Genomic DNA, 17,309 nt, shown 5'->3' on the forward strand with positions numbered 1-17,309 from the left:
TCTGCTCAGAGGTCTTACTACAAAGCTACATTTCTGATAGTCTACTATGGTGCAGCTTCTGCCAAGCCCACTCAATACTAATCTCTTACATAGCATCTCTACTTACATGACTAAAATGCATATCATACTTTACACAGCCAAAAAGACAAAGAACCACCTGATTTCTACTTCCAAGCTACTCAATCCTAGCAAATGGCCTTACCATTTATCCTATCCAGGCGCTGATGTAAGAAATCTGGGAGTTAATCACAATTTTTCTCTTCCTCTTATATCCCATATCATATGTAAATTATATATCAACTTAAATTGAATATAATCCTCAATGTAATGCTATGATTACTGTATGTAATTAAACAGAATATAAATCTGGCTATAAAATCTGATAGTGATATATTATTTGTATTCATATATTCTTAGGAAAAAAAATCCTTTAATTATAAGGTAGTAATAAACAGTAGTCTAATACAGTATGCTATAGTTGTGCTTGCCTTAAAGTACTTATTCTTCATTGTTAATACCTCTACAATAAACATATAAAATAAAACATGCTTAATTTCTTAGTTTGCAAATTAATTTACCAATTCATTCTTTCTTTCTTAAGAACAGAAAACCTTACAACAATACAGGTCATCTCAGGTCCATAAAAATATCAGAAATTCATCTCAGGTCCATAAGGAATAATTTTGTTGTTGTTGTTGTTGTTGTTGTTATTGAGATGGAGTCTCACTGTGCTGCCCAGGTTGGAGTGCAGTGGCGCAATCTTGGCTCACTGTAACCTCTGCCTCCCAGGTTTAAGCAATTCTCCTGCCTCAGCCTCCTGAGTAGCTGGGATTACAGGCATAGGCAACCATGCCCAGCTACTTTTTGTATTTTTAGTAGAGACGAGTTTTCACCATGTTGGCCAAGGCTGCTCTCAAACTCCTGACCTCAGGTGATCTGCCTGCCTCAGCCTCCAAAAGTGCTGGGATTACAGGGGTGAGCCACTGTGCCTGGCCCCATAAGGAATAATTTAAGATCAGAAGTACAAAAGAAGTTTTCTAATTCATTTTAAAATTAGTTTCTGAATATTTCTCAAAGAATATAATTTAAATAAGATCTATTTCACGCCAAATAAGTACTACAGCAATATTTAATTTCTGCATTACTATTGACAAACGAGTCATCTAGCATATGTAAACTTTCAGCCAACCAAATCCTATGGCTTTAGTGCTAATTTAAAAAAATATTTTGGAAAGGAACATTTGTAAAATACCATAAAGGCAATCATCTGCCATTTTTTTTTTTTTTTAAGAGATGGGGTCTCACTCTGTCACCCAGGCTGGAGTGCAGTGGCACAATCATGGCTCACTGCAGTCTTGAACTCTTGGGCTCAAGCGATCCTCCAGGCTCCTTAGTAGCTGGGGCCTATAAGCATGATGCACCACCATGCTCAGTTAATTATTTTTTTTTTTTTTTTTTTTTTTTTTTACAGACAGCATCTCGCTATATTGATCAGGCTGTCTCAAACTTCTGGGCTCAAGCAATCCTCCCGCCCCAGCTTCCCAAGTAGCTGGGATTACAGGTGTATGCCACCACATCCAGCTATCTGCCTTTTAAAATAGAGAAAGTCAATATAGTGTTCAGTTATTCTTAAGGACTTAACTAAGATTACTTATCATACTTTGTCACAATATATTTAAAATACTTCATTGAATTCTGAGGTGAGATAGTAAACCATTTGTGCGAACACTAAATAGCCTTTTTAGTTTTTAAATAGTCTTCCTATCTCCAACCTTTTCAGATGTCCCTTCATGTCAGAATGTCTTCCTCTACTAATCCCTCTCTGTGCTGTATTTGATCTGCTAGTAATAAAGCATGATAAATAAGTAATCTGTTTATTTCATCACACTCTATTTAAGGCTTGGAGATTGATTCTATACCTCTCCCACATCAAAAAGTACAAGTGGAAGTAGAAGCTTACCTCTGGGTTTATAACTGTATTCTTTAGTTAAAGCTATCAGGAATTTGGCTACCAGATCAGTGAGACACAAATCCAAGCATCATTACTAAAGCAATCTAGTAATATAGAATATTACTGTGTTTAACTAACTTATCCTACGTAAGCAACAAGGTAGTGTTAACCTTTTACCCACAGTTCTACACAATTTTATGACAGATACCTAGAATTTAAGAAATGGATATAGTTTATATCCCTTATAACTTTATTATAGGGAGAGAGTTCAAAGTTGGCATCAAGGGCCAAAGGTAGAAATTAGCTAACATAGAAAATAATTTGTATAGGCCAAAAAGACCTCTTATGTAAAATATCACCTATTGTAATTTAGTCCATAAAATACTGACTATAAGACCATAATCAAAATAAAATGCTATGAAAGGTGTGATAGAGCTTGGTTTATGCATTGCAATAAAGCTATGGATGGATGGGCATAGCGCATCTCCTGTTGCACGCACCCTGTTGCTCGTCAAGTGACATGGATCCGAGCTGTTTGTTAACCACAGAAGAAGGAGAATCTGAAACAAAAATGAGATTTCAACTTAAAAGTAAGCAGCAGAAAACTGCACAGCAATGTCATGATCATCTTTAAGCTTAAGAAACAAATGTATATGGGTGGGGAACAGAAGTAAGTACTGTGGTATGATTCCCAAGCAGTGAGTAAGCAGGCCCATGTGCTGAAGATGTTATTCCAGGCAAGCATTTAGTAACTTTGAGAATGAGTTGAGAAACTATGCTTCTATTTCCATGCATACACCTTTTATCAAATTCACATAGCAGAGGCATAAGATGCAAGGTAGATAAATTAGATCTAGTTCACTACACACAAGACTCCTTGCCCTTCTCAAACTCCCTCTCCAGCTCCTTAAGATGGTTTTCATCCTGTCTTGAAGGATTCAAAACATGAAATGAAATGCTCACTATACTTTGTGAAATGTTGTTTGCTGTACCACGGTCTGAACAAAGTGCTAACTATCACCAAGATGTTAGGCAAAGAAAATGGTTTACAAAAAAATATTCAATGAGGTGATTACCATTACAGAAACATGCATGACTTTAAAAACTCTACAGTATATTGTGCACATTAAAACTATACTATGTAAAGGTTCAGGTTTCTTTAGAGTTACCTGGTGGGGAAAGGAAAAGAGAGACAAGGAGAAAACTTAATGATCTGGGCTTTATACTTTCTACCTTGCCTTCAAATAGAACAGCTTTGTTCTTATCTTTTTAATATGCTGGGTTTCTATGCAAGATTTTATAAATGGTTCCTACTGTTCGAAAAACACTGGTAATTAAGGCAGGCAGCATAATAAAATGGAAAGAGCACACATCAGAAGTTAGTAAGTTTTCATTCTAAAGTTGATTCTGACAATAATTCACAACATTTTTAGGCCCAAGCTTCTCCTTACTTTCTAATCAGCCTGGGGATCTAGTAACCTAAGCAAGACACTGGGGCTAGAAGGAGGTGGCCCCTTCCTGTGTTCTAGTACGGCTACAGTAAAAGAAAAACATAGGTAATAAGCACAACTCTCCCCAACCAGTAAGAATAATTCCCAGTTTCTAATACCCTGTGTTCTAGATCTTAGCAAATGTTAACTAAACACTTTTGGCCGACACCAGTTTCTGCCCATAATGGCATTTCACTTCCCAAAAAGTAGGTATTTTAAGATTGTCCTTAGCTGGATAGCTAAGAGTTTTCCAATACATCCTGGATTCACATTGATTTTTTACAATTTGATTTCTTGCATTTTTACATTTAAAAGTCTGAATCCTGTTACTGGTACCATTTGTATCAACTTTAAATCCTCCATCTTTTAGTATCACCAGTTTGCTCATGTATTTTTGTCTTACTAGATTTTGACAAAACATGATCATTATTTGAGTAATAGCTTTTATTTATCCCTACTTATCACCTCTTTTTCATCAGAACATTCAGTTAAACAAATATTTAATACACAAAAAAGAAAGTGGGAACGATAACATTTCAATCAATTCCCTAATCTATTCGTGCTTTACTTTCTTTAGATGACTTCTCATTTATCCATCTCACAGTTGGACTCAACATTACCATCTATGTTGTTTTTCAAAGAACAGATAAATTGGTCTTTAGAAAAAAAATTAAACTTTTTAAAAAACAAAAACAAGAAAAATATGACTCACAGTGAAATACATATTGGAAACCTGTCCCAACAAGTCTCATGAAAAATATTTTTCATTTATTTGGATTTGCTACACATTTCATTGTGCCCTCATTTAATAATTAAGAACTGTAAGAAAATTATAAACTCTCCAAGAAATCTTTTCAAATATTTAATTTTTCTAAAAAAAAAAATACCATGAAATGTACAAATCTTTAGATAAAATGAATCTTATTTTTAATAAAATTTAAGAGAGAATAAGTCACAGAAAAAAAAAAAACTATTAATGAAGGATCTAGAATGCTGTCATCTCCACAGAACTGTATTTTCAAACTCTTGAAGTATTTAAAATATTAAAGCTATGGTGAGACAGAAAGTATTAAACTAAAAAGGTTTCCTTTTTGGTTTTAGCCTATCATAGATATTGTATATTTCTGAGGCATTTACTGCTCCTCCCATCTTGAAGATAAATTTTATGAAGAAATCCTTCCTGGTCATTGCTTTCATTCTATTTGTAATCTTGGGACCACATACCTCCTTTGGGAAGGATTATTTTCCTGTCACATGAACATTTTAAGTGACATGCTTTTTTAACCACTATTCATAAATACAATACCTATAACTCCTATCTTACATGTTTTCAAACATTAACATAATAACCATTAGAATAGCTAATATAAAAAAGTAATTATTAGTTTAAGCTGACTGCTTCAGTTATTGGCATATTCTACTCCACTTCTCTGGGAAATATCTTCTAGAGACTACTATCACAAAATAAGAACCTGAATATATGGTCCAATGGTAGTTTATTGGAACATGTAATATGGTTGGTCAGCTTATTTGAAGTATTTAGAATTGTAACTTTTTTTAAAGGTAAAGATAAACTTTAAGCAAAAGCTCATTCAATACTAAGCTCAGCATGTCTCATGGCTAATTACTGTGTATTTCCAAAAAAAAATGTGTGATTTGGTCTTGAAAAAATTATTTAGCCCCTTGACACCAGAATTTTCTCAACTGTAGAAAAAATAGACAATTATAGTCTAACAGGTAAATCACAAAGATTCTTCAGCCATACTTCCTGGGTTCAAATGTGATTTTTCTACTCAGAAATATTGTAATCCTGGGCAAGTTATTTAACTTGTCTAAGTCTCAGTTTCTCCATCTGTAAAATAGGGATAATCACAATAACTACTACATAGTATTCTGAAGATGTAATGAGATAATCCATGAGAAATATTCAGACAGCACACAGGAATGGGTCATTTAATGTTATCATTACTATTTTTCAGACATATGGTATTGAATGAAAAATAATGGTACAAGGCTGTTCTGAAACATCTGGAGCATATTATTACATTTAAACTTCTAAGAGAGTCATCACTGTTTTGCTTAGGACTCTGTCATTCAAGGTAGTTAAGGAGTGATGGTAGAACTAGACGAATATCGTATCTAATCTATTAACTACTTATAAACATTAAACACGTAGACCCAATGCATCCATCTGAGAAGTGCTGCCATATGACTGTCATTATGGACACTATGGGAAATCTGATGTTGTATAGAGCCTGCTTGCACAGGATTGGGTAAGTGCTGATTTTTTCCAATATGGCTCAGTTTTGAAAAGCCCTTTTTCAAAAATAATCACCAATGTTTTATACCCTTTTGGGGTATAAAAATTACTCTTTTCCAATTGGTAAAACCGTGCCATAAAGTGAAAAAACAGTTCCTACCTGACCCTCTCTAGGCTGGCTCCATGCTCCAGTGGGGCTCTGTGGTGGTTAGGTCAGTACCAGCAGACTCCACAGGGTGCTGTCACTCTGAGCAGGAGCCAGCAACCCATGACTTCAGGGGACCTGAAATGGAAAAAAAGAGTTGGGCTTAAAATCAGCCATACGCTGAATGCCTCTGCCACACCTGTTTAAGGCACTCATCTGATAAATGTACCTATAACTCATTCAAAACCCTGAATGCTATCAACCTTATGGGGCCTTTATATGAGGACATTTTTAAATAGCAAAAAAGATACTACAATTAAGATGGTACATTACTGGCTGGGTGGGTGGCTCACACTTATAATCCCAACACTTTGGGAGGCCGAGACGGGCAGATTGCGAGGTCAAGAGATCAAGACCATCCTGGCTAACGCAGTGAAACCCCATCTCTACTAAAAATACAAAAAATTAGCTGGGCATGGTAGCATGCGCCTGTAATCCCAGTTGCTCGGGAGGGTGAGGCAGGAGGTTGCAGTGAGCTGAGATTGCACCACTATACTCCTGCCTGGGTGACGGAGTGAGACTCCATCTCAAAAAAAAAAGATAGTACATTATTATGTGTACTGCTCTCCTTAGGTATATAAACTTTATATGTACAGTATTATCTAACCCATCCTTACATGATCTCTGTAAATTACAGCAGGCTATACTATATAAATAAATCAATAATTGGGAAACTGAGGCCTAAAGCAGCCAAATGACCTGCCCAAGGTCATCTAGTTATAGAGCCAGGGACAAGAATTCAGCCAATCTAATACCCAGGCACTGAAGTGATAAAGGCAAATTCATTTCTTTATCATTAAAAAAAAAATGCTGAAAGATTTTATGAGTTCTTGCATATTACCTAAAAGTGTAGAAAAAAAGTTATGGTGAATTACCTAAATGAGTCGTGGTGTATTTCCTAACCGTCTAGAAAAAATATGCTTAAAAAAACTAACAAGTAAAAAATATTTTAAATGATACATTCTAATTTTTAAAAACCGTATTTTTGGAAATTAGTTCTAAAGAATTATCATTTATAGGTGTCAAAAATTCTTTTAAAAGCACTGGTTTTCAAAGTGGGTTTTAGGGAGCAGAAGAGCTAGGGGTAGCAGGAGCAGCAAGCAGACTGACTGTCACTCCTTATCTCACTTCATGTTTAAGTCACAACAGTGCTACTTTTATATACTTTCTATTGGAACTTCCACATAAGACTGATGACAAGAGTATACAACCAAAAATAAACAAAAAGAAAACACATTGTTTAACATCTTCTAATATCTATTTTATATTAGCTCATTTTAACAGTTTGAAACAAGGTGATATCACTTGGTGCCTTAGGTTGGTTTTAGTCTTCAATTGCCGAGAAATACCAGCAAGTAAATAGATAATATTTCATCTGGGATTATCCTAAACCAGCATCAGGCCCCTTTCCATTTGATCCCCCTAATAATATAGGTGATTATTTCTACAAAGTGGTTTCATGGTTTGATCTCACTTTCCTACAGAAATTAGGTATATTACTGATTTCACAAAAGATTCCCATGACTTCTATGTATTTTGAGAAGAGAATAAAATGGTTGCCAAACAATGTAGTAATTCAGAAAATCTTTCTATACTTGTTAAAATTTCTTGGCTTCCAAATCATAATAATGTTTCCTTTGAACATCTTACAGCTAGGTGAGAAGACAACAGAAATATGTTTTATTGGCAGTATCATCACTTATTGGTACTCTAAAGATCCCGAAGTATATAATGGAAAAAATATGCTTCTTACATATGAGAAATGCACATTCTTCTATTATTAATACATTAAAATCTACAATGCTAATTTTGGTGCCTTCTGTATGGGTAGGCAGTAGTAAGAGAATGAATCAATTAATGTCCATATACAAAACTGCATTTAATCATAAAAGAAGCACTAGAAAATGAAACCAGAGTTTGTTACAGATTAGATTTATTAGGGTCTTATATGACTGCTATGTTAAAAGCATATGAAATAAACTATTTCCACCTCGTAGGTGAAAGGAGTACATATACAATATTGGAAGCCCTTAGTGCTTAGTGATATTGGTCCACGTGGGCAGCCTCAGAGGCCGAAGAATGTGGCTTAATGACAAAGAAAAGATAACATGTTTCTCAACTTCCAAACTGGCAAGATGTCTACTCAACTTCAGCTTTTAAAAAATTAATAGAAATAGACTGGTTGCCAAACCAGATATTTAATTAGAGTAACACTTAGAGTTGGAAAGACAGCATCTTGCTTCACAGAAACCATGTATCACTCTAAAGTTTTCTGATTTCTACAAAGAGTTTGCTTTAATTCAAATTGTTGAACTAGTTACAAAAGACTAGTGAATCTCAAAATATTTTTCCAACATCTACGATGTTTACTTCTTGCCTGTTAGATGGTTTTGTTTTATACTCAGATCATTTTAAAAGTTTGTTATATGCTAAATTTTAGTATTTTAAAAATAATTATATATATAGGGACATTTTCTTTTTCTTTTTTCTTTTTCTTTTTGAGACAGAGTCTTGCTCTGCTGCCAGACTGCAGTGTAGTGGCGCGATCTCGGCTCACTATAACCTCCACCTCCCAGGCTCAAGCAACTTCCCTGACTCAGCCTCCCGAGTAGCTGGGACTACAGGCATGCGCCACTAAGCCCAGCTAATTTTTTACATTTTAGTAGAGACAGGGTTTCACCATGTTGGCCAGGATGGTCTTGATCTGCCCGCCTCGGCCTCCCAAAGGGCTGGGATTACAGGCATGAGCCACTTCGCCCAGCTTATTTTTCTTTTTACTGATTTTTAGGTTTCGTGATTTGTTTAACCTTCAAAACATTTTCGCTAGAGGTTTATATATAGCAAAAAATATCATATCAAAATGTTTTATTATTAAATGCCCTTATTGTAATTTGATCAAATTTTGTTGTTAGTTTTAAGTATAGGAAACTAATTCCCTATGGGAAAAAAACAGTAAGAGGCCTCTGCCTGATACGCCCTCTATTAATATAACACTGAATTAAAAATCAAGCTTATGATATATCCCAAACATCTTACCTATATTATAGTGATTTAAATTTATTTAATTCTACCACATATTATAAAATGTGCCTTTGTTAAAACACAGCACTTTCTAGAACAGATATTTGTAAAGTGGAGTCCAATTCTACCAATACATAAATTAGTTCCAAAAAATTAAATTAGAACTCTCAAAGCCCAAGCTCATCACTCTTTACGGTAGCAGAACAGAGCAAATCAAACAAAGCATTATAAACTCATTAGTATGAGAAACTAGACATTCTTGTTCCTAAGTAACTTATTACACCTACTATAATATTTACATAATACTACAGGATTTACAGTTTCGATTACCCATCTTGAAATAACTAAGTTGGCAAATTATTTTGTGCTATTAATATAACTTTCATTAATTCTTTCAACAAATGTTTATGAGCATCATGAACTCTCTGGTCCTGAGATGACAGGGCATTAAAACACTCAGTGAGAAAAAAAGAGTGACAGATTTTTACCGTATTATCACAATTTTATAGCATAACAACAAGAACATGAGACTGTGGAGTACTTCTGCTGCCCTACATAAGAAAGTTGATTATGTATAGAGTAATAAGAATGCAAATACTAAAATTTTTCAAATAATGACAGAAGAAAATGATTTAGTCACCATGCTAGTATGGCCAAATAATACTATAATTCTAAAATATAACATTACTTGGTTTATAGGAATATTGGCTAACATTCAAAGAGGAAGAAGAAGAAGAGCTAGGAGCTAGGAGCCATAAAGCATAGATTCATTTCAGCATTTGAAAACTTTCAATAGAAAAATCAACACGGGCTCTAAATTCACTAATTATTCAAAAAGAGCTCATCAGCTCTAAAAGTAATAAATATTTGCCCCTCTCCAAATATATTACACAACTTTTAAAACTGATTATTTGATATTCATTTTTCTGGCAAATGCTGCTGCCAATCTGTCCCTCTAATATGTGATGCTGAATACCACCATATGCAAGGAGGGAAGGGTAAGCTGCAAGCGCATTAGCTCTCTTTTTGAATGGGAAAAGGGAAGCACCTTATTACACAGTAGCAGTATTAAAAAACAATTCTATCAGCTGCTTAAGGACACTTGACATTAATAACCTGAAGTATGAGGGTCCTGTGAAGAGCCCTCATGAGAAGACTGATCAGAAGTGGAAGGCTGTTGCTGGGTATGTGCAGCTAGCTCTTGCTGCCTCTGTTGCTCAGCCTTCTTAAGCCTCAGTTGTTGCAGGCGCTTACGAAGCAAAGCTATCTCAGGCCCCCTTAAAAATTCTGACACAAACAGGGAAAGAAAGGTGAAAAGATAGTAATAAAATAGAAAAATAATATGAATTTGATTATACATTAAGAAAAGAGGAAGGATATAAACAAAACACGTCTCATAGAGAAATGCTGTAAACAAATTACTGATAAAAAATAAATTACTGGTAATTAAATTACGAGACAAACCATACATACACAACCAAATGCTTCTCTTTAACTATGATGAATTAGATACATGTATTTCTCTAGGAATATTTAAGTAATTAAACAGAATGGAAATAAAGAGTCCTCCATAAGTGCAATATTTCAAAATGGTCATACAACAAAATTATACCAGAATAGAAACAAAAATTGAAAAATATCAGTTAAATCATCTGATTTATACACAAAAATTTAAGTTTCTTCATTAATTTCAAATAACAAAATTCAATTAAAATGATAAAAATCTATGCATTTAGAAACAACTCAGAATTTATTAAGAGCTCTAAAAAAGTGAGTTACATATTCTTTAGCTAAGTATTTCATGTTAGAATTGTCATTTTTTAATGCTATCTTTTAAATTCAAAAAGATTTACATAATCAATATTTTCTTGACCTTTATCTGAAGTGATCAAGGTTGAAAAGTAGAAAAATAACATTAAATTCTGCAAAGAGATATTTACTGAGTGTCTTCTATATATGAGGCATTGTTTTAGGCTCTGGGGATAAATAAAATATTAAACAAAATAGTCCCTATTCTTGTGAAGTTAATGTTTTGAGGGAAAAACAGACATTTGTGAATATACAGGCATACATGATGTTGAATATATGTGTTTTTGTCACATGGGGATAATTGTAATGAATTAAATTGGCAGGGTAAGGTAAAGGGGATAATGGACAGTGATGGCAGGACAGGAGCTATTTTATATATGACCACTTAGGAAAGCTCCTCTCATAAGGCACTGCTTGAACAAACACCTCAAGGAAATAAGTGAGTAAACCACATGGATATCTGGAGGAAGAGTGTTCTAGGTGGAGAAAAGAACAAGCGTAAATTCTCTGGGGGCAAGCGTATAGGAATGTGCAATACATTTTAAAGGTAGAGGCAGTAGAAATTGCTGATACTTTGGATGAGTTTTTGGCCTAGGTAACAAGAAAAACAAGTTACCATTTATTACAATAGGAAACAATGAAGAAGGAAGGAACAAGCAGTGTTGGGGGAAATAATGAACAGACATCCAAGTGGAGAAATTAGCTAGGGACTAAATATAAAAGTCTAGAATTCAGAGGTGTATATACAAGTATGTATATATATGTATATAGAGTAAGTGATGACATAGAAGAGGTCTAAGAACTTAAATCTCAAAGCATTCAAATGTTTAAGAGGAAAAAGAACCTCTAGGAAGAGCAAGAAAAAGCTTTGTAGGCTAAGTGATGAATTGTGTCAAAAAGGATGGAGTAAGCAGTTGAGTCAAATGCTGCTAGTATACTAAAAAAGATACTAAGATCAAACCACTGGGTTTTGTACCATGGAAGTTATTGATAACCTTGACAAGAGTTGTTTTAGTTAAACAATAGGGACCAAAATCTGACAGCAGCAGGTTTAAGAGAAACGGGTTGTGATGAAGTAGAGACACAAAGTATATATACTCTTTGTACAACTCTTGGTATTAGTGGAGAACAGACAAATTGGGTAATTATTGCCACGGTTATAAAGAACCGAGGGAAAACAGGAAGGGCACTGTGGCTCATGCCTGTAATCCAAACACTTCGGGGGACCAAGGCGAGAGGATCACTTTGAGCTCAGGAGTTTGAAACCAGCCTAGGCAACACAGTGAGATCCTCTTTCCACAAAAAATAAAAATTAGCCAGGCATGGTGGTGTATACTTGTGGTCCCTTGGGAGGCTGAGACAGGAGGATCACTTGAGCCAGGGAGGTCAAGGCTGTAGTAAGCCATGACTGCACCACTGCACTCCAGCCTGGGCAAAAGAGTGAGACCCCCCAAAAATAATAATAATAATCAAGAGAAGTTTGTGGTTTTAGTCTGGGAGCTAATATACATGTCTGTATTCTGATGCAGAATGTTTAACAGAATGAGAAAGATGATGCTTTAAAGAAAAGTGGAAAACTGCAGAATGATGTCCCTGAGTAGACCAGAGGCGGTAAGTTCCAGTGTATCAGAGGATGAGTTGGTTTTGAATACATGCATAAAAACCTTATCAATTACAATCAAAGGGAGGCAGAAAATACGCACAGAGATGTCAATAGTTAGATGTCAATAGTTAGAATTTCTGACACTAGTATCAAATTATACAAACTACCAAATAAACCTTCAACCTCTCCACAGATTCTAAGAGTAAAAAACTTGGCTTACTGTTTTAGAAATCAGTAATTTGAGGTACTAATTTCTTGTTACTGTGGCTTCTATTTATAAAGCATTTTATTCAATTAGCAAATTGGCAGTTAAGATTTAACAACTCAAATATCATAGTCATTCACTGTTAGTTCTTCCTAGAAAATTCTCTATACCAATAGGATAGTATTCATTAACAAACAAATGGTGATGCTCAATGGCATAGTGCCTTCTTTTCAGGTATGTACAGATGCCTAACTTATACTCAGAATAACAGTAATGCTTTCAGCAATATAAAATAAAGCATTATTATATAGCCATAAGTCACATTACACTTCAAAAGAAATCTACAAAAGAGAGGCCATATATGTCAAATTTTGCTTAAAAAGCAGAAAAATACCCTCAGTTTCACTGGAGTGTCAACCCTCTCTAATGAGTTGCCAAATGTTTTATGAGGACATAAATCTCCATCCTAGAACCACTTGGTGAAATAGCAAATAAACAGCAAGATCTCAGTACATGTAGTGATGCTCTAAAACTTGAAAAAAATTAAGATTTAGTTGTGATAATCTTATGAAACATTTATTCAATGTTTCCACTGCTTTTTAAGTAAGAATTTATCTGTTTTTAAGGCTGGTTGTATGGTGGCTTTTTTCTCCTTAAGTTGTAAACAAAATCAGACTAGGAAGATAAGTCACCACATAGCCGTTAACCAGGAAAAGCAAGTATTGAATTAAAAAGTTTAACCAGACATACCAGACTAAATAACAGTTCTGCTAGCAGCTTGAAATATTAAAGCAGTTAAGATACACATATATTACATCCTTAAAAAGGTACACACAAGCATACCTAATTTGTAAATATAAATAAATGCCTGGACAATTAGCTTTTATCAACAAGAGCCAAAATGAAAATTGAATACAATACATATCTTGGGTGTTGTTTAAAAACAGCAATGACAAAAATTCAACAAGGTATTAGGAACTGCTACAGGAAAACTGTACTTTCATCTCCTCAAATTACAAACCCTATTCTTGTTTTCTGAAAGATTCCAGGATATTCTCCTAGTGGATTAATTCCACTGAGACAGAAGTACAATAAAAACAGCCACAGATGACCCAACAAAGGTCCACTTCGTTCTAACCTCACATTCTGCCTCTACAATACATATGGCTTTTTTGTCCTGTACTGTGGATCATTTTTATACCTAATTTGGTGGCACTTTATCTGCCTGCTATAAATCCGTCTTCTAGTCCCAACTTATTTCTTGTTCTGGTGATGATTCTTGTGCATTTTTTCTCCTGGGACTGGTCACTTCTTGACTGACTTCCATGTTTCTCTGTTCTCTCTTTTAGTTTCTCCCCAAAACAGCCATCAACCTAGTATCTCCACTTGTTTTCCTTCTTTCTTTTTTTTTCTTTTCTTTTTTTTTTTTTTTTTTTTTTTTTGAGACAGAGGCTTACTCTGTTGTCCAAGCTGGAGTGTAGTGGCGTGATCTCAGTTCACTGCAACCTCTGCCTCCTGGGTTGAAGCAATTCTCCTGCTTCAGCCTCGAGTAGCTGGGATTACAGGTGCCCGCCATCACACCCAGCTAATTTATTTTGGTAGAGATAGGGTAACATCATGTTGGCCACGCTGGTCTCAGTCTCCAACTCCTGGACCACAGGTGATCTGCCCACCTCAGTCTCCCAAAGTGCTGGGATTATAGGCATGAGCCACCATGCCCGGCCTCTCCACTTGTTTCTAACCTATAAATGAACTATATCTATCTGACTAGACTAGACCTTTATCCCATCTAAGGAAGCTACAATTTGGATTTTGGGCTTTGAAAACTGCTTGGATGTGGTGTACAACAGAGTTCTTCTCCAGCAATTTTTCTACAGGACTCAATTTAGCTATAATAATTCTACATAGGCCAAAATAAATTTTTAATTCTTGCTTATGAGTAAATAAGCAGAAATCTACATGCAGACCACATCATATGCTATCTTTTAAAAATTCTGATGGTTTGAGTAGTCTATTTAATTAAAACACAGGGCAGGGAAACTTTAAGTGATTCACTTCTCAATATGAGCTCTAAAGGTGAATTTTATATATACTGATATCCCCATCCAATTCAAAGTTACCACCTTCTCTAATCTGAAAATGAAAACAAAGAAACAAATTAAACTATAATACACTGGGGAAAATGCCTTATTTAATACTCATTCAGTATAAAAAGACTCTTAATATGAGAATAATTTAGAAATCATGAGCTAAATGAAAACATTTCCAGGTTTAACTTAAGAAATGACTGAAAGAGATGTCTGATAGTCCTTACTGAGAAGAGAATATCTGTAGTTATTCTGAAATATATTTTATAAATAAAATTATGAAGGTTTCATTTTAACCTATACAGTTTTAGCTCATAGTCGTATCTTTCTCATTTTTAAATATATAATTTTATAATAACATTTTAAAAAGCAGTCTTGTTAAATGTTCAAGAAAAGACATATAAAAATCAAAATGTCTTCAAATTCTGGGTGAGGTATATAGAATTTTTTAAAAGTTTAAGAATACAAAGGGTAAAGCAAAAAGAAGAAAAAAAAAAGAATCTATCAACTGACTTTAAATTCCAATTCAGTATACTTATCTTCCTAACTAAGCTACAAAACTCCAAAGCCAACACTGTGACACCTCTAGATATATTATTCTTCAGGGCATTCATTTTGCATATTATTTTCATACTCCTATTTGTTTGTCCTTTTCACTCATTTATATATATAACCACATGATTTTTTTAAAAGTATTTCTTTTTTTTTTTTTTTTTTTTTTTTTTTTTTTGAGACGGAGTTTTGCTCTTGTTACCCAGGCTGGAGTGCAATGGCACTATCTTGGCTCACGGCAACCTCCGCCTCCTGGGCTCAGGCAATTCTCCTGCCTCAGCCTCCTGAGTAGCTGGGGTTACAGGCACGCGCCACCACGCCCAGCTAGTTTTTTGTATTTTTAGTAGAGACGGGGTTTCACCATCTTGACCAGGATGGTCTCGATCTCTCGACCTCGTGATCCACCCGCCTCAGCCTCCCAAAGTGCTGGGATTACAGGCTTGAGCCACCGCGCCTGGCCTAAAGTATTTCTTAAGTTACCTTAAAATGTTGTCTGAACAACCTAAGAAAAATTATCTACTTGGTCCTATGTGGTCTAGACCAGGCGTCCCCAAACTTTTTACACAGGGGGCTAGTTCACTGTCCCTCAGACTGTTGGAGGGCCGCCACATAACTGTGCTCCTCTCACTGACCACCAATGAAAGAGGTGCCCCTTCCTGAAGCGCGGTGGGGGGCCAGATAAATGTGGTCCCCGGGCCGTAGTTTGGGGACGCCTGGTCTAGACAGTCAAAGGCAAACAATGGATCCAAAATGATAAATGGTTGGTTATCTAATCACAGCATCTCTCTTCTAGGTGTTACCAAATTTTGGAAACCTAGTGGACACAACCAGAGTAAATGAGTGGGACTAAAAGTACAATCTGAAGACTAAAATATAGCTAAATATATCCCATCTAGTCTATATCAGCTTAAAGGTAACAAAATGTCTCATCATACTTTTAATCGTATCTTTACAGGGTAAATATTGTTAGGAAAAAAAGATGCATACTCAGAGACAATATCCTGTCTTTATAAGATCTTATTCTAGTAAAAGAAATCTCATAAACAAATCAAAAGCGAAAAAATATATAAATTTTTATAAGTGCTTTTCAGAAAATAAATAGGATTATATAAAAGAGAATATAATTTCAGCAAGAAGAAAAAGGGAAGAAGACTTTACCTAGGGTAATTATGAAAGACTTGTCTTATATGGCATTTGAGTTGAGACCCAAGGAAAAGGAAGTTGGCCAAGTGATAAGCCAGGACAAGGGCTTCCCAGGTGTACTGAGAACAACACTAAGAACAAAGAAAGAGGCAGAAAAGAATTTCGCACATTAACTGAAAGAAACCAGTACATCTAGTGTGACAATGATCAGGTACTGAGAAAATGGAATGAGACGAGGCTAGAGAGATAGGGAAGGGCAGGCCATATAAGTCCTTATAGGTCCACAGTAAGGAGTTTAATTTTTTTTCTTTTGTAGTTGTATTTCTAAATGCAATTAAGAGCCTCTGAGGGGATTTAAACAGCAAAGTTATATAATGTGACTTAACATTTTAAAATACTCATTCTGGCTCCTGCATGGAGAATACATTATAATGGAACAACAACAGGTCCAGGGAGATCAATTAGGAGACAAGAAATGATGGTGAGATGAAAAGAAGTAGGACATAGCTTAGATGCAGGAGCAAAAGAACTTGTTGATGAACTGGCACGGGACTTGAGGGAAAGGAAGGAGTCAAGAATAACTCACAGGTTATTAAAATAAGCAAATGGACCAAGAGGGAACCAATTAGGGAACAGGAACGGTGAGAGGCTGCATTAAGATTTAGTTTGAACATGCAAATTTAAGATGTACAACAATCAGCCAGGTGTAGTGGCTCACACCTGTAATCCCAGCATTTTGAGAGGCCACTGTGGGCGAATTGCTTGAGGTTTGGAGTTCAAGACCAGCCTGACCAACATGGTGAAACCTCATCTCTACTAAACATACAAAAACTAGCTATGTGTGGTGGCAGGCACCTGTAATCCCAGCTACTTGGGAGGCTGAGGCAGGAGAATCGCTTGAAGCCAGGAGGCAGAGGCTGCAGTAACCCGAGATTGCACCACTGCACTCCAGCTTGGGCATAAGACCTAGATTCTACATCCAA

The 17,309-nt window shown here is 35.4% G+C and overlaps 1 protein-coding gene across 11 annotated transcripts in view; it reads right to left on the bottom strand.

Moving 5' to 3' along the window:
• Positions 1-17,309, bottom strand: part of DCAF6 (DDB1 and CUL4 associated factor 6) — a 143,343-nt gene that overhangs the window by 49,592 nt on the left and 76,442 nt on the right. For 4 of the 11 annotated variants that reach the window (XM_039480645.2, XM_039480644.2, XM_003928093.4 and 1 more), the window contains exon 11: positions 2,452-2,511. The exons of 4 other annotated variants lie outside the window; for them this stretch is intronic. In XM_039480645.2, coding sequence (XP_039336579.2) covers positions 2,452-2,511 — 60 coding nt within the window. Of the gene's footprint in view, positions 1-2,451; positions 2,512-10,043; positions 10,215-17,309 lie in introns of all 11 variants that reach the window. 3 more of the 11 variants (XM_010338696.3, XM_003928094.4, XM_074389836.1) reach the window with 1 other exon arrangement.

This window comes from Saimiri boliviensis, chromosome 19 (assembly GCF_048565385.1).
Source record: "Saimiri boliviensis isolate mSaiBol1 chromosome 19, mSaiBol1.pri, whole genome shotgun sequence".
In the NCBI taxonomy this organism is placed as follows: Eukaryota; Metazoa; Chordata; class Mammalia; order Primates; family Cebidae; genus Saimiri; species Saimiri boliviensis.